Raw genomic sequence first — 18633 nt, forward strand, 5'->3', positions numbered from 1 at the left:
CTGTACATGGAGAGAGGGGTCCCAGTACGTAGTATAATTAAAAAGAACAGAATTTATGGGAAATATAAGGAAAAAAATATGCATAAATGTGGGTGGTACACTGTTAGTTAATCACAATGTGCCCATAAGCTCAATAAATCGCACAATTATTCCATCATGTATTGAAAAAACACATTGGTGCCCCAAGGAGTGAGGTAGAAACAAAGGAGTGCATGAGAAGACGTGCAGGGATTTAAAAAGGGTTGGAAGGTAAAAGTGCTAGTCGCCAGATCATGGCTTTGTGAATAATCAACACTGGCTTCGTTGTATGGCCAGATGAAAAAAAAACAATTAATGTTAATTAAATATCATGCAAAACCATGCTCTGTGCGCCTATGTACATATCTTCAGATTGTGGCGCAAGCTGGTGGCAGGGTAGGTTGTCAATGTTTCAACCCCAAATGTAGAGCTAGGTGTCCATGTAACCTTAGAGGGGGGGTCTTCATCAGGACTGGGAAGGTGAGGTGGGGCAGGGTTACAGTGAATAGTATATGGGTGATTTGGGCTAGCCGGCTCCAATCCAGGGAGAACGGAATAATATGGGCCTGGACAGAATCACGGGCCAAAGACTTCACTCGAGGAAAGAAGTACAGCTGCCACGTAGGTCAGCGATTAATGGGCCATGACACAATCATGGTCCACAAGGTTCACTCGGGGAAATTGGGCTGCTTCACAGGTCGGCGGTAACTGTAAACAGGGTCAAAGTCTGCTGTAAATGGGGTTTCTGTTCTCCCAAACCAGAATCATCGGCTGATGTACCTTGTGGACCATGATTGTGTCTTGGCCCATTAATCGCTGACCTACAAGTCGGCTGTACTACTTTCCTCGAGTTAAGTCTTTGGACCATGATTCTGTCCAGGCCCATATTATTCCGTTCTCCCTGGATTGGAGCCGGCTGGCCCAAACCACCCATATACCATTCACGGTAACCCTGCCCCACCTCACCTTCCCAGTCCTGATGAAGACCCCCCTCTAAGGTTATATGGACACCTAGCTCTACATTTGGGGTTGAAACGTCAACAACCTACCCTGCCACCAGCTTGGGCCACAATCTGAAGATATCAACATAGGCGTATAGAGCACGGTTTTGCATTATATTTAATGAACATTAATTGTTTTTTTTTCATCTGGCCCTACGACGAAGCCAGTGTTGATTATTCACAAAGCCTTGATCTGGCAACTAGCACTTTTACCTTCCAACCCTTTTTAAATCTCTGCACGTCTTCTCACGCACTCCTTTGTTTCTCCCTCACTCCTTGGGGCACCAATGTTTTTTTTCAATATATGATGGAATATTTGTGCGATTTATTGTACTTATGGGCACATTGTGATTAAATAACAGTGTACCACCCAAATTTATGCATATTTTTCCTTATATTTCCACTACTTCGGTTCTTTTTAATTATACCCCTTTTCCCGTAACGGATGAGTGAGTACTGGCACCTAGGGGAAGTTATTCACTACCTACACTTCTGTTTGCCATTGCACGCTATGCGCTTGACGGACAGCCAAGTACACGGCAGAGTGCCTTTATTTGGTTCCTGTGCCGGGCATACCATCATGTTTCCGGGTGGTGCCAGGCAGTGCTTGCATGCTATACGAATGCCATGTTTTGGGGTGCTGCAGGTGCAGTGCCAGAATGTTGTCTGCATCGAGTAGTGCAGTGTCAGGGTGTTGGTACGTATTGTCAATGGGAAGCGATGGTAAAATCCTGACCGGAAAAGTACAGTCGGATTCAGGTGTTCAGGTAAATAGAAAGTGCCGATAACAGATTGCCGATGTCCTAGAGTGTTGTGGCAGAGCGCAGGCATCCAGTTCCAGGTTTTGCCCTGCATGTTGTGCATGTATGGTGACCTACTCTAAAAAAAAAAAAAAATTTAAAAAACGAAAGTCGTGACAATGGTCCCTATTGTTTGTGCTGGTCAATAGCACACTGGCTTTGTGCGGCGGGCTTCAACGATGCCTCATTATTTGATCTAGGTCCAAGTGAAAAATATCTGAGAAAAATACGTGAACTTGGCTTATTACCTCACAGAGCTTTCCTGTTTTCCCTGAGCTCAGTAGCAATGATCTTTACTACTGTGGTGCCAGTGAATGGTCCAGGTATATGTATATGCGTCTCATTTACTGATATCCCTCCCCAAGGCGACTTAGTGTTGCTTGTTTTTAAAAGGTACAGAGTCTACTCAAGGATAGAAGCACTGAGTACTTTATTTGAAACAAAGAACTTTGATGTCACTGTTGCACATTCAGGGTTTATTGATGCTATTCAGAAATCCTAGAAATGTAAGCATAAATAACTGCGGTATTTATTGCTCCAACTTAGTTATTACTCTCTGTACTTGTAAAGCTGATGCTTGGTAAATATGTTATTACTCCATGGGGCTGCTGACCTCACATAGGTTTTGAAGGGAATACGACAGAGCACCTAATTTTATGTTGTGGTTTTTCTAGCTTTATATTACGTTTTTATCTGTCTATATGAGATTTTATATACTTGTTATTTCTATAAGATGAATTCTTGGAAATAAATACATTTGAATACTGAAAAAATACTGATGACTGGTCTCCAGTTTTATTGTGGAGAGGTGCTGAGATGTTACTGTGGACATCTGTTGGGCTTTATTAATCTGATTATGAAGAACCAATTTTGTAGGGAAGCTTTTGTAATTCAGAATAGGTGATTTATTTATTTATTTATTTTATATTCTTCTATAGCGCCTGAATAGACCCCCGAAGGGGTATCTCCGCGCTTTGCCAGTGAGAATATCCTCAGATGATAATGAAGAGATGAATGGTACATATTGACATAGGGGGATCAATTACTGGGGAATAGATGTGTTTTTAAGACCTTACGGAAGGTCAGATGGTTGGTAATTGTTCTCATCTCAAGAGGTAGGGAATTCCAAAGCTTTGGTCCAAGGTGGGCCAAGGCTCGCCCTCCTTGTCTGGACTTTTTTATTCTTGGCACTTGCAGAAGCTGCTGGTTACCAGAGCGCAGGGTTCGTCCAGGGGCATAAGGCAGAAAGATGTTGGCCAGATATTTTGGGCCTTTGCCTATCACACTTTTGTGGATAGTGCATAGGGTCTTAAAATGCACTCGCTTCCTCACTGGTAACCAATGGAGCCTAATCAGCAGTGGGAGAGAGGGAGTCCTGGGGGGGGCATTGAGGACTATCCTTGCTGCCGTGTTTTGAATTACCTGCAACTTTTTGAGCTGCCCTTCATTTGCTCCCAAAAGAAGGCCGTTGCAGTAATCCACTCTGCTGATGACTAATGCCTGCACAAGTGTTTTCCTATGGCAATCTGGCAGGTAGGGAAACACTCTTCTTAGCATTCCGATGGCTCGGAAGCAGGTACTCGCCACCTGATTTACGTGGTCCTTGTAAGTGAGTGTCTGATCTAATAGCACTCCAAGGTTTCTCACTGTGCTTTTAGGGCTAGGAACAGGACCTAATTCCAGGGGCCACCAATCCGGTGTCCAGTGTGTTGCTGCTTGTCCAAACAACAGGACCTCCGTTTTTCCTATGTTGCATTGGAGACAGTTTAATGACATCCATGCAGATATTGCTCTCATTCCCTCTGCAAAAGATCTTTTTATTGCAGGTGTCAGGTCTTTGAAGGGAAAGAGGAGTTGGGTGTCGTCAGCGTACGACACCGGTGTAAACCCGAATGATCTTGCTAGGTTGGCCAGGGGAGCCACATACACGTTGAAAAGTGTAGGGCTTTGGCAAGAACCCTGTGGCACTCCCTTGTTGAGCTCCCTGTGGATGGATTTGTGGGAGCCCAGCCTAACCTCTTGAGAACGGCCTGACAGAAAGCTTTCCATCCATGCCAGAGCCACACCTTCCAGACCTACGTCCTTTAGTCGCTCAAGAAGCACTTTGTGAGACACCGTATCGAAGGCGGCGGAGAGATCCAACAGCACCAGAATCATAGAGCTGCCTTCATCCAGTGCCATTCTGATGTTATTGGTCACTGTTTGGAGGGCTGATTCGGTGCTGTGGTTCGGCCTGAAACCAGATTGAGAATAGTCCAGGCCCTCCGTTGCTTCAAGATGTTGTGACAGATAGGTGTTCACATGCTTCTCGGCTATCTTACTGATGTATGGCAGGAGTGAGATGGGACGCAGGTTGGAAAGGTCGGTCCATGGGGATGCAGCTTTCTTGCGAATTGGGTTTACCACCGCCCTTTTCCAGTCTGCTGGGACTTGTCCTTTAGAGAGAGAGATGTTAATAACATTCTGTATGAAGGGGCCCAGGAGAGGGATCAGGGGGGGAACCATCTTAGCAGGGAGGAGGTCATTTGGAGATCCTGATTTGATGTGAGTAATGAGATGAGGGAGATCTGTACTTTCAATAAGGGGGAAGTATGGTATTGGGTATGCATTATCTTTGTCTTTAGGCGGGGTTAGAGGTGTGGTCCTATTGATGCCACTCGTGCTGTTATTGGCAGCCACTATTTTTTCGTATATAGTATTTATTTTGCTCTCAAAGAAAGATGATATCTCGTCGCATAAGGTCTGTGAGAACTCCTCAGAGCTCTCACATGCGGCGGGTTTAACAAAGTTTTGAAGGATTTTAAAAAGCTCCTTGGGACAGTTAGTAGCTTCTTCTAGCTGTTGCAAAAGACGATTTTTTCTAGCCTGTCTGATGTTTTTATAATATTTAGATTGAGCATGGTGGAAGACCGCTCTAGTCTCCTCGGTCTTATGTTTCCTCCACTTTTTCTCGGCTTGCCTACATTTCTGTTTTTCCTCCCTTAACTCCTGAGTATACCAACTTTCTTGTTTAGAGGAGGGGTACTCTTTGTATAGTTTTAGGGGGGCCAGGGTATCAATGGCTTGCTTGATTGAGCCTGTGAATTTTGCCAGTGCAGTATCTACTGTGTCTTCTGCTAGTATGGTGGGTTGTACCCAAATTTCCTGTAGATTACTTAAGGAGATTTTATGCCATTGGCGGCGCCAAGTCGGAAGGGAGGGTCCTTTATTAGTAGGCCTTTTGGGGGTTGAGAGTAAAATTTCTAGAAGAAAGTGGTCTGTCCATAAAATCTCTCTTGCTGGAAGGCAGGTGACCTTGGAACAGTTGGAAAGAACAAGGTCTAGCGTGTGGCCACCACTGTGCGTGGGTCCAGTGTTTTTTTTCTCTAGACCTAAATTTGACAGGTCGGTAATAAGGGAGTAGGATTCAGGTAGTGTTGGTTGGTCTACATGAATGTTAAAATCCCCTAGAAGAATAAAATCTTCATTGGATTTGAGTTGGGGAGCTAGCAATTCTTGGAGAAGGAGGGGAAAATCTGGGTTTGGTCCTGGGGGGCGGTAAACCAGAGCTCCTTTCCAGAATATGTGGCTAGTGAGGTCTATTTTAAAAAACATAATTTCTAGTTGTAGACTTTGATGTTGTGAGAGTATAGTGACCTTTAAATCATCCTTGTGTATGATTGCTAGGCCACCGCCTGTCTTCCCTTCTCTATCTAGATGTTTAAGCTTATATCCGATTGGGATCCCCATTGTTACAGCTGTAATGGTGTGGGGCTTCATCCAGGTTTCAGTGATAAAACATATGTCTAGTTGGATAGAATTTACCAGATCCCATACCTCATGCTGATGTTTAGGCAGGGATCGCACGTTTAGAAGGAAGGACTTCAGCCCTACTACAGGGGCTTCTACTTCAGACAGAATGTTATTGCTGAGCGTTCGGTGATGGCATTCTAAACATGAGATGGCTCCCTCAACAGTATGCCATGGTAATTTAGTACAACATGTGGATGGCGGTTTTAAGTCTAGTAGGGAGTGAGTAGTGTAGGTGATACGGTGTGGACTCATACCTGATCGTGATGGAAGAGATGGAGCAGAGTCAGTGGCCCCTGTGCCCCGTCCTGTCGCGGACGGGCGCAGACGGGCAGCGGGGCTGCGCGCGATCGCTGCGCGCTCAGGAAGGCGCGAGGCTATATAGCGCTGTGTGGATCCACTAGAGCGCTAACCGCTCCCAGTGGACCAGGAAGTGAACAGGAAGTGAGTCAAAAGCCTACCACCCCCTTGTAATCGTGGGAGGCGGCAGCCTAGCGCTTTCACCAACCGTGGGTCACGCGAGGATGGCTGGAAGCAGAGCTGCTTCTTAGTGAGTGCGTGAGGTGCAAGTAATGCGCTCCAATTTTAAAAATCACTCTATTACAATTCAGTGTTATCTCAATTTAAAATAATGTCACAGTTCGATTTAAAATTAGTACCATTGCATGGGCGCTCTCCTTGCTCGAGGCAGCCGGCAAGCGGGTTGGAGACACTGCCACCGTCTCCTTTCCGCAGCGAGCACACCCGGCGCTCCGCCTATATAGCGCTGTGTGGATCCACTAGAGTGCTAACCGCTCCCAGTGGACCAGGAAGTGAACAGGAAGTGAGTCAAAAGCCTACCACCCCCTTGTAATCGTGGGAGGCGGCAGCCTAGCGCTTTCACCAACCGTGGATCACGCGAGGATGGCTGGAAGCAGAGCTGCTTCTTAGTGAGTACGTGAGGTGCAAGTAATGCGCTCCAATTTTAAAATCACTCTATTACAATTCAGTGTTATCTCAATTTAAAATAATGTCACAGTTCGATTTAAAATTAGTACCATTGCATGGGCGCTCTCCTTGCTCGAGGCAGCCGGCAAGCGGGTTGGAGACACTGCCACCGTCTCCTTCCCGCAGCGAGCACACCCGGCGCTCCGCCTATATAGCGCTGTGTGGATCCACTAGAGCGCTAACCGCTCCCAGTGGACCAGGAAGTGAACAGGAAGTGAGTCAAAAGCCTACCACCCCCTTGTAATCGTGGGAGGCGGCAGCCTAGCGCTTTCACCAACCGTGGGTCACGCGAGGATGGCTGGAAGCAGAGCTGCTTCTTAGTGAGTGCGTGAGGTGCAAGTAATGCGCTCCAATTTTAAAAATCACTCTATTACAATTCAGTGTTATCTCAATTTAAAATAATGTCACAGTTCGATTTAAAATTAGTACCATTGCATGGGCGCTCTCCTTGCTCGAGGCAGCCGGCAAGCGGGTTGGAGACACTGCCACCGTCTCCTTTCCATCCATGCCAGAGCCACACCTTCCAGACCTACGTCCTTTAGTCGCTCAAGAAGCACTTTGTGAGACACCGTATCGAAGGCGGCGGAGAGATCCAACAGCACCAGAATCATAGAGCTGCCTTCATCCAGTGATGTGATGTGGTTCTGGTGTGAATATGGCAATATGCGTTGGTCACTTAATGCAATTGGGAGGACGTACCTATGCATCATCCAGTGATTGAGAGGTTACAGGAGGCACATTGTGTGATTGCTCTAAGGGCTATTTACCCACTGCAGGGACTAGGGGTCTACTAATGTAATTAGAATATGGGTATTTTCCCCTCTACTGGAATTTGAGAGAAGGGTAATTTTTCACAAAAGAGGATTCCCAACTCCTTCATTCTAGGCTGTCAGAAGCTCAACAGCACCAGATCAGCAGTGAACAAGAGTTGCAGCGCCTTGAGGAACTGCTGAGCGAGGAACGGGACCAACGTTTGGCAGCAGAAGAGGCTCTCTTCACATCAGAAGACCATGTTAGAAGGTAAGATGAGGTTGCACCATCTACTTTTCAAGGATGGTGCTGGTAGTGTGACATCTGCTTGTTTGATCTCTTGATGAGCACAATGTAGGAGCAATGGATACAGTGAATAGTGAAGGAATTCTGACTTTGGGAGCTAATGCATGGAGTCCTTATTTGATATCTTGATAAACACAATGTAGGAGCAATTCATACAGTTAATAGGTCAGGAATGCTGACTTTAGGAGATAATGTATGAAGTGCTAATGTTAAAAAATGATCTAGCCCTGCTATCTGTGAGCATGGTGTTGAACTCTGTATGCGGTGGTGTAGAAGTATGGCATGTGGAGGGTGGTGCTTTAAAATGCTGGGGAGGTGGGTGCTATAACAGTGTGGGTAAGGAAGGCACCACTGACCATGGTGGTTGATGTGATGGTATATTAGTTGTGAATAATAACTTTGGAACTTAACTTTGGATCTTCAATTTGGGGGTATAGGATGTCCGCTATTTGGAGGTGAATGAGGAGCAATGAATGTGAGAGGTGATATGAGTACTCGTGCTTTGGGAAGTAGTAGGAAAGATGTCTCTTAGGGATGGTAAATTAGCTTTGGGTTGAGGGCGGCGTAAGAGAGCTTACTCCTGAGCATAGTTCATGGTGGCTGGTTTTGTGGGAGGATGCAGTAAAGCTGGCTGCGGTAGTATGGTCCTGCAGCAGTCGTAGTGAGCTGGTGCAATGAATGAGTACAAAATACTTGTTGAATCTATACTTTTTGTAAATCATACAGGCTGGAGTCTAGTCATTGGGCCCCAACAACCCAGGATCACAGCTTCGATGTGTCTCCCTCTCATGAGCACTCTCTGTTGATTGAACCCTTGGACAGCACTTTCAGTAAGGTGAGGATCCTCAAACATTTCCTACTATAGTGCTTCTATATCATACCTCGTGAAGACAATTGCCCCCTTCCTATCTCAAGCTTGCTTGTCCCTGAGTCAACCACATTTAGTTTTACTTAGTTATTAGTAAAAAATGCTAAGAAATGTGTGATTGTCAACGAAAAGATCTGAGGTCAAGATCCTGATTCTTTTGTTGGCGGGAGTAGCAAGGCCAGCACAAGATTAGAAGGTGCTTCCCATCCCTGCCTGCTCTCCTGCTGTCTCATCTGCAGGTCAAGTGCATGGTGCTCTTACCAAGCCTGGCTCTTTTAGACCCAGCTTCCGTGTGATCGACTGAGAATTCACAGCATCCGTCTGCCTTGTGACCTCACTGCTCACTCTGCTTCTCTCTTCTGCTGCTATCCTGACTTTGCTGCCTTTCTCACTATTTTTGCTTCCTCTTTCTCACTTTTGCCTATTTTAAAACTCATTGTTAATTTCTCCACCTTCACTCGTTTGCTCTGTTTTGCCCGCTTTCTGTATGACTCTTTAGCATTATTTTCTCACTCACCATTTTCACCAATTTCTCACTCTTCACTTCTGCTCCATTTTGCCAGTTTTCCACTCCTTCTCAATCTTTAGCTCTCTTATTTTGCTCTTTCTTGCTTTTTGCCTTGCTTTCCCACTCTTTCACTGTTTTTGTCAGTGCTCTGCCTCTTTTTTGCTCCTTTCACTCTCCACTCTCTTTTTTGCCTATTTATTTAACTGTGCTCCTGCCCCCTGTTTCCCACCACTTTCTCCTGCCGACATTCCCTGCGTGCCTTGCCCACTGAGCCACCCTCAAGACCATCTTAATGGCAGCCAAAGCTGTGCTAAAGAAAAGCCTGTCTGTGTGTATCCTTGCTGTGACCATGCTCAGCTCCAGGACCCTTCGGCCCCAATCCACCCCCCATAGCCCACAGTGTTACACTGCCAACGCTCTCCTCAACATGAACCCTGGACGCCAGGCCCAGGGATGCCCCACTTGCACCGAAGGTGCCTTCTCCTGCGCCATTTGCTGCTTCTCCTCCACCCCCCAACCTCACACTTTTTGACCTCACCCCATCCCACGTTCTCTTTCACCTACGCCTACAGCGTACCACACACAACCCCTTCACCTGCACCTCCCCACACTGCACTATCAGAATTCATCCTGCACATCCCCCAACCTGCGTCCACAGGCCCCCATCATACAATGCCCACCGAACTGCCATCGCAACATACACCCTACCTTCTCCTTCATACTCCCCATTCCCTGCTCACTCGCCAAACATGCCATAATACTTGGGACCTCCTGCATGACCTTTGTCCCGACCTACTTATTTATTATTTATTTATTTAGAGAGTTTTGTATAGCGCAAATGTGACCCTTGGGTATCAGAGCGCTTTACAGTTACATGAGGTAGGAATAGATGTACATTTTATATGGCACTATCATTCAACAATATGAGAGGTGTAAAGCTATATAGTGAGCATTTCACAGTGAAATAAGGTAAGTTTGGCATACATCTTATACAATATACATAGGTATGTACAATGACGAGGCCATTACATGAAATCAAGTCTTACATATTTCTCTAAAACATCTCTGTATGTCTATCTTAAAAGTTACCATCAATGTTATTCTACTGCTTACTGTACTATATATTATATTCTGTTACAATAATTCCGAATTGTCTTTTTCCGTGCATTCTTCATCTATAAGTCTGGTTTAGTGAGGTACTGCCAGGTTATCCCCCGTATAGCTGGTACCTTTCTCTTTACTTACATTTGTTGTATAGTTTTGGAATACCTATGTCTCGAAGGTGGCGATGACCTGTCTTGTCTATGTAAGGAACTTACTCATTAGGAATATCTTAGCTTCCCTTTTGAATGTTGCTGTGTTTGGAATTTTCCTAATGTTTGAAGGGAGTGAGTTCCAAATACTGGGGGCTGCTCCGGAGAAAGCCCTGTCATATGTTTTCTTCTTCCTGAAGATGGGTGGTCTCAGCAGCAGCTCTTTGGCACTCCTGGCTGGTCTGCATCCTCCAGATATCTCTATCTTCTGGGCCAGGTATCTTGGTGTTTTGTAGTGGAGCGCTTTGTGAGTGATGCATGCCATTTTAAGTTGGATTCTGGCTTCGCTACTCTTCCTCAGCAAGATTTGACTCAACTCAGCATCCACTCCAGACATTGTGATAGCCTCCCACCCGGTTTCAAGACAAATCAGGATAGCACAAGCAAAAAGAGAACTCACAATAGTCTTCAAAGAGAGAATCAACTGCTCCATTCGTCCAGCGGACACTTAGAATACATGGCTTTCAAACTCAGCATCTCAAGCCACACCATTTTGGGACAAGCACTACTTTACCAGCCCACCAGACCAAGATCCAGCTTTGGTGCCACTCTCGCAGACCTTATCGTCCCTCTGGCGCTTACAACCGACTCTTTCATTGTACTAGGTGAACTTGACTTTCATCTAGTGGGCGACATTGACCCCCAACACCCCATACTCCGGGAAGACCTGAGTACATCATGACTCTTGCACCTAGTGAACAACCCCACTCACACCATCTTGATACCATAGTCACCAACTTCTCCAACTTTACGGTGAACAAGCCCACCCCGCTCTCCTACACAGACCACTCCCTTGTCTGCTCCAGCCTTAACCTGCCATACCAGCTCAGAACTAATCATATCAAGACTTCCCTGTGCCATTTGAACAAGACCCCTGTAGAAATCCGGACCACTAAGTTTCAGCCACGATTCCTGCATTCTACTCGAGAGCTATTTAAGGTTATACAGGCCTTCACCAACCCAGTAATGTGTGAAAGCCCGAATATTTTTACCCAAGATTTTTGCAATAAAATTTCCCAGTTTTTCGAAGATAAAATTGAGGGGATATATACGAAAATCATGAAAGTCTCAGGTCCTCTAGAGACTGTGGCCTCTGGAATCTCTCCAACGGTGACCCTTGGGAACATCCTTCATGTAATCCCAGAAATAACTCTACAACAACTGACCACACTTATTAACAAAATGAAGACCGGCTCCCCCAATGACTTGATTCCTGCTAAAATGATTTCCTCCCTGACGGAATCTCTAGGCCCCACTATTCAAAAACTAATGAATCTCTCCTTTGCCGAAGGACAACTTCCACAACCCTGAAAAGAAGCGGTTGTGAACCCCCATACGCAAAAATACAACCCTACCTTGGTCAGAGCTCTCCAACCTCCGCCCTATTTCCCTCCTCCCTTTTATTAGCAAACAGGCTGAGAAACACGTTAACACCATCATTTCCAGCTTTATCGAGGCGACAGGGGGCCTGGACCAATCACAATCTGGGTTCAGGCCCAACCACAGCACTGAATCGGCCCTCCTCTCGGTGACTGATAAGATCAAAATGTCACAGGATAGAGGGGGTTCCATGATCCTAGTGCTGTTGGACCTGTCCGTGGCCTTTGATACCGTGTCCCATAACATCCTCCTCAGCCGTTTGCAGGGAGTGGGGATTGGAGGCTCAGCACTATCCTGGCTGGAGAGCTTCCTTTCTGGGAGGTCGCAATCTATTAGCCTGGGCCCCTACCGCTCCACCTCGAGGGTGCTCACGAAGGGGGTGCCACAGGGCTCATGCCTTAGCCCTACATTGTTTAATGTATATGTGGCCCCCCTTGCTGAGATTGTGCGGAAGTATGGGTTCACACCGGTCTCCTACGCTGATGACACCCAGCTCCTCTACCCTTTCAGCTCCCTTGGCCCTAAAGTCAAGGAAAACTTTGCTGAGGGTATGAGGGCAGTGTCACATTGGATGGCCGCAAATTGCCTCCAATGTAACGTTGCAAAAACAGAGGTCATGCTCTTCGGCAAAGCAAGTCTTCTGTGGTCTCCAGATTGGTGGCCGCTGGATTTGGGTCCAGTTCCAACATCAAAGCCACACGTTAAAAATCTAGGGGTAAAAATTGATCAAGAACTGACCCTTAAGGAACATACCAACCACATCGCAGGATTGTACTTCCATACCATTGGCCTTCTAAGACGAGTCTTCCCGTATCTTCCTGACACCTACAGGAGAACACTCGTACAGGCCCTGGTTACTAGCCGACTGGACTACTGCAACGGCCTGCTGATATTAGCAAACGCAGATGCAGTAGGCCGTTTGCAGGTAGTCCAGAATACTGCGGCTAGACTGGTCATGAGTGCACCGGCTAGGACTCCCTCTAAGCCCTTGTTGGATGAGCTGCATTGGCTCCCTATACGGCAGCGCATCAGTTTTAAGATATGCTGTACGGTCCACAAGTGCTTATATGGGGATAGTCCTAAATATCTCTCCCAATCACTGGAGCTGTATCAACCTAGCCGGTCACTCCGTTCAAGCAACCAAGCTCTTCTGAAACCCCCTGCAACAAAAAAATCCAGACAGGGAGACCGAGCATTCTCCTCAGTCGGCCCTGCTCTATGGAATAAGCTTCCAACAGATTTGAGAATGACCACCAACCATCTGTCCTTTAGAAAGACATTAAAAACTCTCCTCTTCCGGAAAGCATTCCAGTTCCATTAATCACTCTCACTGACTCTGTTAATGTTTTGGCTGGCAAAGCGCGGAGATACCCTTACGGGATTGATTCCTGCGCGATATAAGAAATTAAAATAAATAAATAAAAATAAGACGACCTCCCATGGATCACATCTTGAACAGACTCCCTGGCTCTGCTAAACACGACCTCCACATCCCTCTCCATGCCACAAGGAAGCTGGCACACAGAAGACCACAAGGTCAACAAGTGAGCTGGTACGTTGATGATAGAAAGAACATGGAGTTCACATGAGCTCTTGTCTCCTGCGTGGAAGTGGCGAACAAGATGGAGGTCAGAACTGAGCCTTGCCAGAACAGGGATGTGAATTAGAAAAAAGACATACAACATTCCTAAGATCTCTTTAAAGTGGAGCAGACTCTGCATAAGGATGGGTTGGAATCAGATGGTCTTGTAAAGTGCGAGATAGCCTGCAGCTCCATTCCTGCTTCCTCATTTCCCCCAGAGGTGGGGTGTAGACAAAGATAATGTAGAGGTCAGGTAGGTAATGGCCTCTGTTCCTTTGCGCATGTGTTTTTTTTGCTGAGTCAGTTGTCACGGTGCTCCACCCTCCTTCCTGTTTAAATCTCTAGATCAAAGATGTTATGATTTATGATCGATACTCTGCAATCTATTCTTTCGTCTGTTAGTCTGGGAGAAATTCATGTAGATCAGTGTCCTTGGAGCTTCGCATTGGCCGGTGTTCAGGGAGCACACAGGAGGTGTGCTGGAGAAACATTCTGAGTTCCAGGATGTGTCTTTGGCAGCCAGTCTCCTTCTCAAGTTGGAAAGAGACCAGAGGTTCTGCAACAATTCTGCTAAGAGTATTGCTTGGAAAGCATCTTGCAGAGAGGAGTTATCACTGCAGCCTAACTTCCTGGAGGAATAAGCTTAGCACTATTGACAGTTACTGTAGTTATAAAGGCAGATCTTCTGTTGTGTTAAGCCAGTTTTGGGACATGGGCTGGTGGCAGTGATGGGCACTACAGCAGAGTAGGAATATGATGGCGACCTACGTAGAGCCTTGGGTTGGCCTGCTTACCCTGACAAGTCATTTAACTTAATAATAAGTGACAACAATTCTCAAATCAGGCCATAAAAGGATCGCACACATGCTTGGTTTCCTGTTCAATCAGGCCGGACAAACCCATCATAAAACCTTCAACCCAGATCGATGAACATGTCTTAAAGGAAAGGCAGAAACAGATGGGAAGGAAGATAGAGGAGTGGGAATGGTGGGCCATAAAGTCAGACACGTCCTGCTCTTTGATCTTTATTGCGCCAGCTGCTGAACAAGGAACTGGCTTTCCGAGGTTAGCCTCAAGCAACAGGGTCAGCTTTTGTCAGGTCATGCAGAAGTCAGCACAAACCCATGCTAAGGTTATGTCCTTTAAATGCTTGTTCTGCCATGGTGAGAGCCTACTGTAAGGGCAATGCATAACATGGCTGCTATTCACAAGTGTTCAATACAAAACCTTCAAATGCACAGTGAATCCATTGGTGTAACATGATGGAAATACTCATGCATACCGCATTCGTCATTTGCGGTTCACTGATACCAAATTCATAACAGAATCATGATATTTTAAACACAGGTTCAGAATTTTCAGAACCACAGAGCATCCTTTTGCCCTTACATAGGCAATAACCTATACTCATGCTAATCTGAGTCCATGTCTATATTCATCACTAGCTGGGGTTGATGTAGAAACTGTACAAAAGGAATTATCAGTAAACTCTGACCTAACCAGTTCATGTTCAGGTAAAATATGAAACTCATGTGAAGAAACAGTAGAAAAAGAAAGCGTAATTCCTCAATACAATCTCCATTTTCTAATGTCGCTCACGCAACCTTGATAGAGAACTTCAGCTGTGATTATTAGCAGGTCATAGGGACACTGCAAGTCCTGCAGACCTATTGCCACTCCTCAGGTCACAAACTGAACCGTTGGTACTCCTGCGTGACCCTGCAACTGGCAAATGGTAACCAATCAAAAATTTAACAAAAAACCATAATATAATTTCAGAAAAAGCAAGAGAAAAAGAAAAACAAAAGTCAAATGCAAAATACTTGCACAATCCTAAGCAGAAAGCAAATCCTAGAATTATCTAATAACATTTTATATAGCTTCCTATGCATTTCAGTAATTTATTATATGTTTAAGTGAAACGGTGGTGTTCCTAATAAATGCTCTCAGATGAAAAGGGATACTCTTCCACAGGGAGTGGACTTTATTCTGCTTTTACTAAACAGCATAGTACTTTAAAACAATGCCAGCAAAGCAGCAAAAATTAGTTTCCAAACTTCAATTGTATACAAGCTCACAGAAAATACCCAAAGTCCGTCAAAGCCTCTCCTGGCAGGCTTCTATTGTCCATCAAATCCGCTTCCAGTGTTTTCTTCGCGTTGGGCCTCTTCAATTCAGGCTTTTTCATGAGAAAACAATACTGTTTAGTTGGAGTGCCCTCCGGGCAAAACACTCACAGCTCACTCGAAAGTCTCAATGTCTCAAAACAATGCACCAGTGTCTCTTCTTTGTGTCAGACACTACAAATGATGTGCTCTTCATTTATTTGATCAAGGGCACAAAGCATCTCGTGCAGATCCAAGCACTACTTAGAAACAACCTAGCAAGATCAGCAGCACTTTCAGACTCCAACACTCATCATTTAGTGTCAGAGGACCCTCAAGCTGCTCTCTCATGGGCACCAGAATGTAGTGCCTTTTTCCAAAAGTGGATCCTTGGGTGCACTGCCTTTCCACTGGAGTGAAGCAAAAGAGGTGTGAATATGGCCAAAACTCGGGCCAAGGGCTCAAGGGAATGTACACTGACAGAGGTTTCCAGCACATAACAGGTACAGAGCCCAAACAATGAATAAAAGAATCAGCTCCTCCTTTCTTCTGCAACGCCTTTCGCAAATCAAATGCCTTGCTTTGGAGGTACCACTGATGTCGCGCTGATGATCGCAACAAAGTTTAAAATCACAGTAGTGCAAGTTTTAAAAAACGATTTCAATGGGCACGCTAATCTCCCGGCTGAGCCTCAGGAGTAACTGACACAATCACCGAGCTCGTAGTCAGCTCGGGCTAAATACACAGGTGGGCGTGGCCTCGTTGCGGTGGGCGTGGCCAAGGGTGAGGCGTGGAGATGGCGGCAAGTGAGGGGAAGCCTGTTGCCGCGGCAGCGTTAAGCTCGGTTGCGCGGAAAACAGGAGAACAGGTAAATGCCCCAGGAACACAACAAAGTTTAAAATCACAGTAGTGCAAGTTTTAAAAAACAATTTCAATGGGCGCGCTAATCTCCCGGCTGAGCCTCAGGAGTAACTGACACAATCACCGAGCTCGTAGTCAGCTCGGGCTAAATACACAGGTGGGCGTGGCCTCGTTGCGGTGGGCGTGGCCATGGGTGAGGCGTGGAGATGGCGGCAAGTGAGGGGAAGCCTGTTACCGCGGCAGCGTTAAGCTCGGCTGCGCGGAAAACAGGAGAACAGGTAAATGCCCCAGGAACACAACAAAGTTTAAAATCACAGTAGTGCAAGTTTTAAAAAACGATTTCAATGGGCGCGCTAATCTCCCGGCTGAGCCTCAGGAGTAACTGACACAATCACCGAGCTCGTAGTCAGCTCGGGCTAAATACACAGGTGGGCGTGGCCTCGTTGCGGTGGGCGTGGCCAAGGGTGAGGCGTGGAGATGGCAGCAAGTGAGGGGAAGCCTGTTACTGCAGCAGCGTTAAGCTCGGCTGCGCGGAAAACAGGAGAACAGGTAAATGCCCCAGGAACACAACAGAGTTTAAAAACCACAATAGTGCAAATTTTAAAAAAAACGATTTCAATGGGCGCGCTAATCTCCCGGCTGAGCCTCAGGAGTAACTGACACAATCACTGAGCTCGTAGTCAGCTCGGGCTAAATACACAGGTGGGCGTGGCCTCGTTGCGGTGGGCGTGGCCAAGGGTGAGGCGTGGAGATGGCGGCAAGTGAGGGGAAGCCTGTTACCGCGGCAGCGTTAAGCTCGGCTGCGCGGAAAACAGGAGAACAGGTAAATGCCCCAGGAACACAACAAAGTTTAAAATCACAGTAGTGCAAGTTTTAAAAAACGATTTCAATGGGCACGCTAATCTCCCGGCTGAGCCTCAGGAGTAACTGACACAATCACCGAGCTCGTAGTCAGCTCGGGCTAAATACACAGGTGGGCGTGGCCTCGTTGCCTCGTTTCTCCTCTTGCGATGGAAAAATTGTCTTACTATAATATTGAGTCAGTTAACCAGCCTATCACTACCTTGACAGTCAGTCTGAAAAAACATTTTACATAACATGGGGGGTCCCTGATACATAACTACAGTCTAGAAGTGTGCACATAAACAATACACCCATAATAATAAATGGGCTGACTGGTGAAAGGAACATGGAAGAGTGAAATGAAAGTAGGACACAATTAAAATCCCTAATAACTAAGCATAATGCGACATTGGTCAGGGGCGGAACAACAAAATAAAAATCTATAGGAAGAACAAGAGTTTGCTTGGGTGTCTCAGGCATGTGACACAGCACCAAGAGTACGGGGAATACACAAAAGACCAAAGTTACACAAATTCTAATTCTATGTTCCTGTTCTCTCTTCAGGGAGAGGAAAATGAAACCTGGCTTCCTTTCAAGGGACAAAGCCATATGCTATTTGGGAAACAAAACATGATTAAATAACGCAATATAAAAATTAGGTCACCTTGAGTCACAGATCTATAATTCTATCCTTAGGTCCAATCAAGGATACATAACAATTTAGGGCTGCCTATTCCTTTAAGGGAATGTGCAGTAAGTAACATCAGGTGATACACTTTGAACCTGTTATATTTGTTTAGTTTTCTTCAATATCAATATAGCCAAATTTAGGCATGCACTGGTAAAAGTGCTGCCTGTCTTCCTCACAGTATGCAAACCATATCTGTGAAATTTATCATTATACCAAATTCATCCAACTGTTATGTGCAATGGTACGTATCGTCATACGGACCCCTTCACAACACAGGAGAACTTGTAATGGTAACAACATAAAACAAAACATACACAAAAAGAAAAAAATGCACAATGCACATGTCAAGCCATCAAATATATTTGCTGTATACTTTATGCACTGTAAACCTGCAGCCCAAAAATGCAATGTTGGGCCTGTCTAAATTGTCAGGTCTAAACTCCATACAAACTCTATACCCTCATTGCAGCATTAAATACCTCAAACAGAAACATGAACATTTTTTTCTGTTAAAGAAATGACGCAAAAACACATTTCTTTCCAATTAGTCAGACTCACGTGTCTTCTCTGCCTTAGAATAATCCATGAATAATCTGTTGGCAAAAACAGAAAAATACACAACACAAAAAACATTGTAACATACACAAAAAATAACTGTTTATTACTTAACTGTTAATGAGCAAATCTGTATTGTACGTAGGCCTGTAACCTATAACCTTCAAAATTTGGAAAAGGGCTGCACGTTATTTTCTATCTAAGACTTAATGCAACACTTCATTTTCTGTAAAATAAACGCAGCTTACAAACATTATTGTCCTTAGTGTGAAAACA

General features: G+C 45.5%; 1 protein-coding gene across 5 annotated transcripts in view; it reads left to right on the forward strand.

Moving 5' to 3' along the window:
* Nucleotides 1–18633, forward strand: part of GOLGB1 (golgin B1) — a 294232-nt gene that overhangs the window by 261798 nt on the left and 13801 nt on the right. For all 5 annotated transcript variants that reach the window (XM_086918651.1, XM_086918690.1, XM_086918672.1 and 2 more), the window contains 2 exons: nt 7481–7615; nt 8378–8486. In XM_086918651.1, coding sequence (XP_086774777.1) covers nt 7481–7615; nt 8378–8486 — 244 coding nt within the window. The remainder of the gene's footprint in view (nt 1–7480; nt 7616–8377; nt 8487–18633) is intronic.

The sequence above is a fragment of the Lissotriton vulgaris genome, chromosome 1_1 (assembly GCF_964263255.1).
Source record: "Lissotriton vulgaris chromosome 1_1, aLisVul1.2, whole genome shotgun sequence".
NCBI classification, from domain to species: domain Eukaryota; kingdom Metazoa; phylum Chordata; class Amphibia; order Caudata; family Salamandridae; genus Lissotriton; species Lissotriton vulgaris.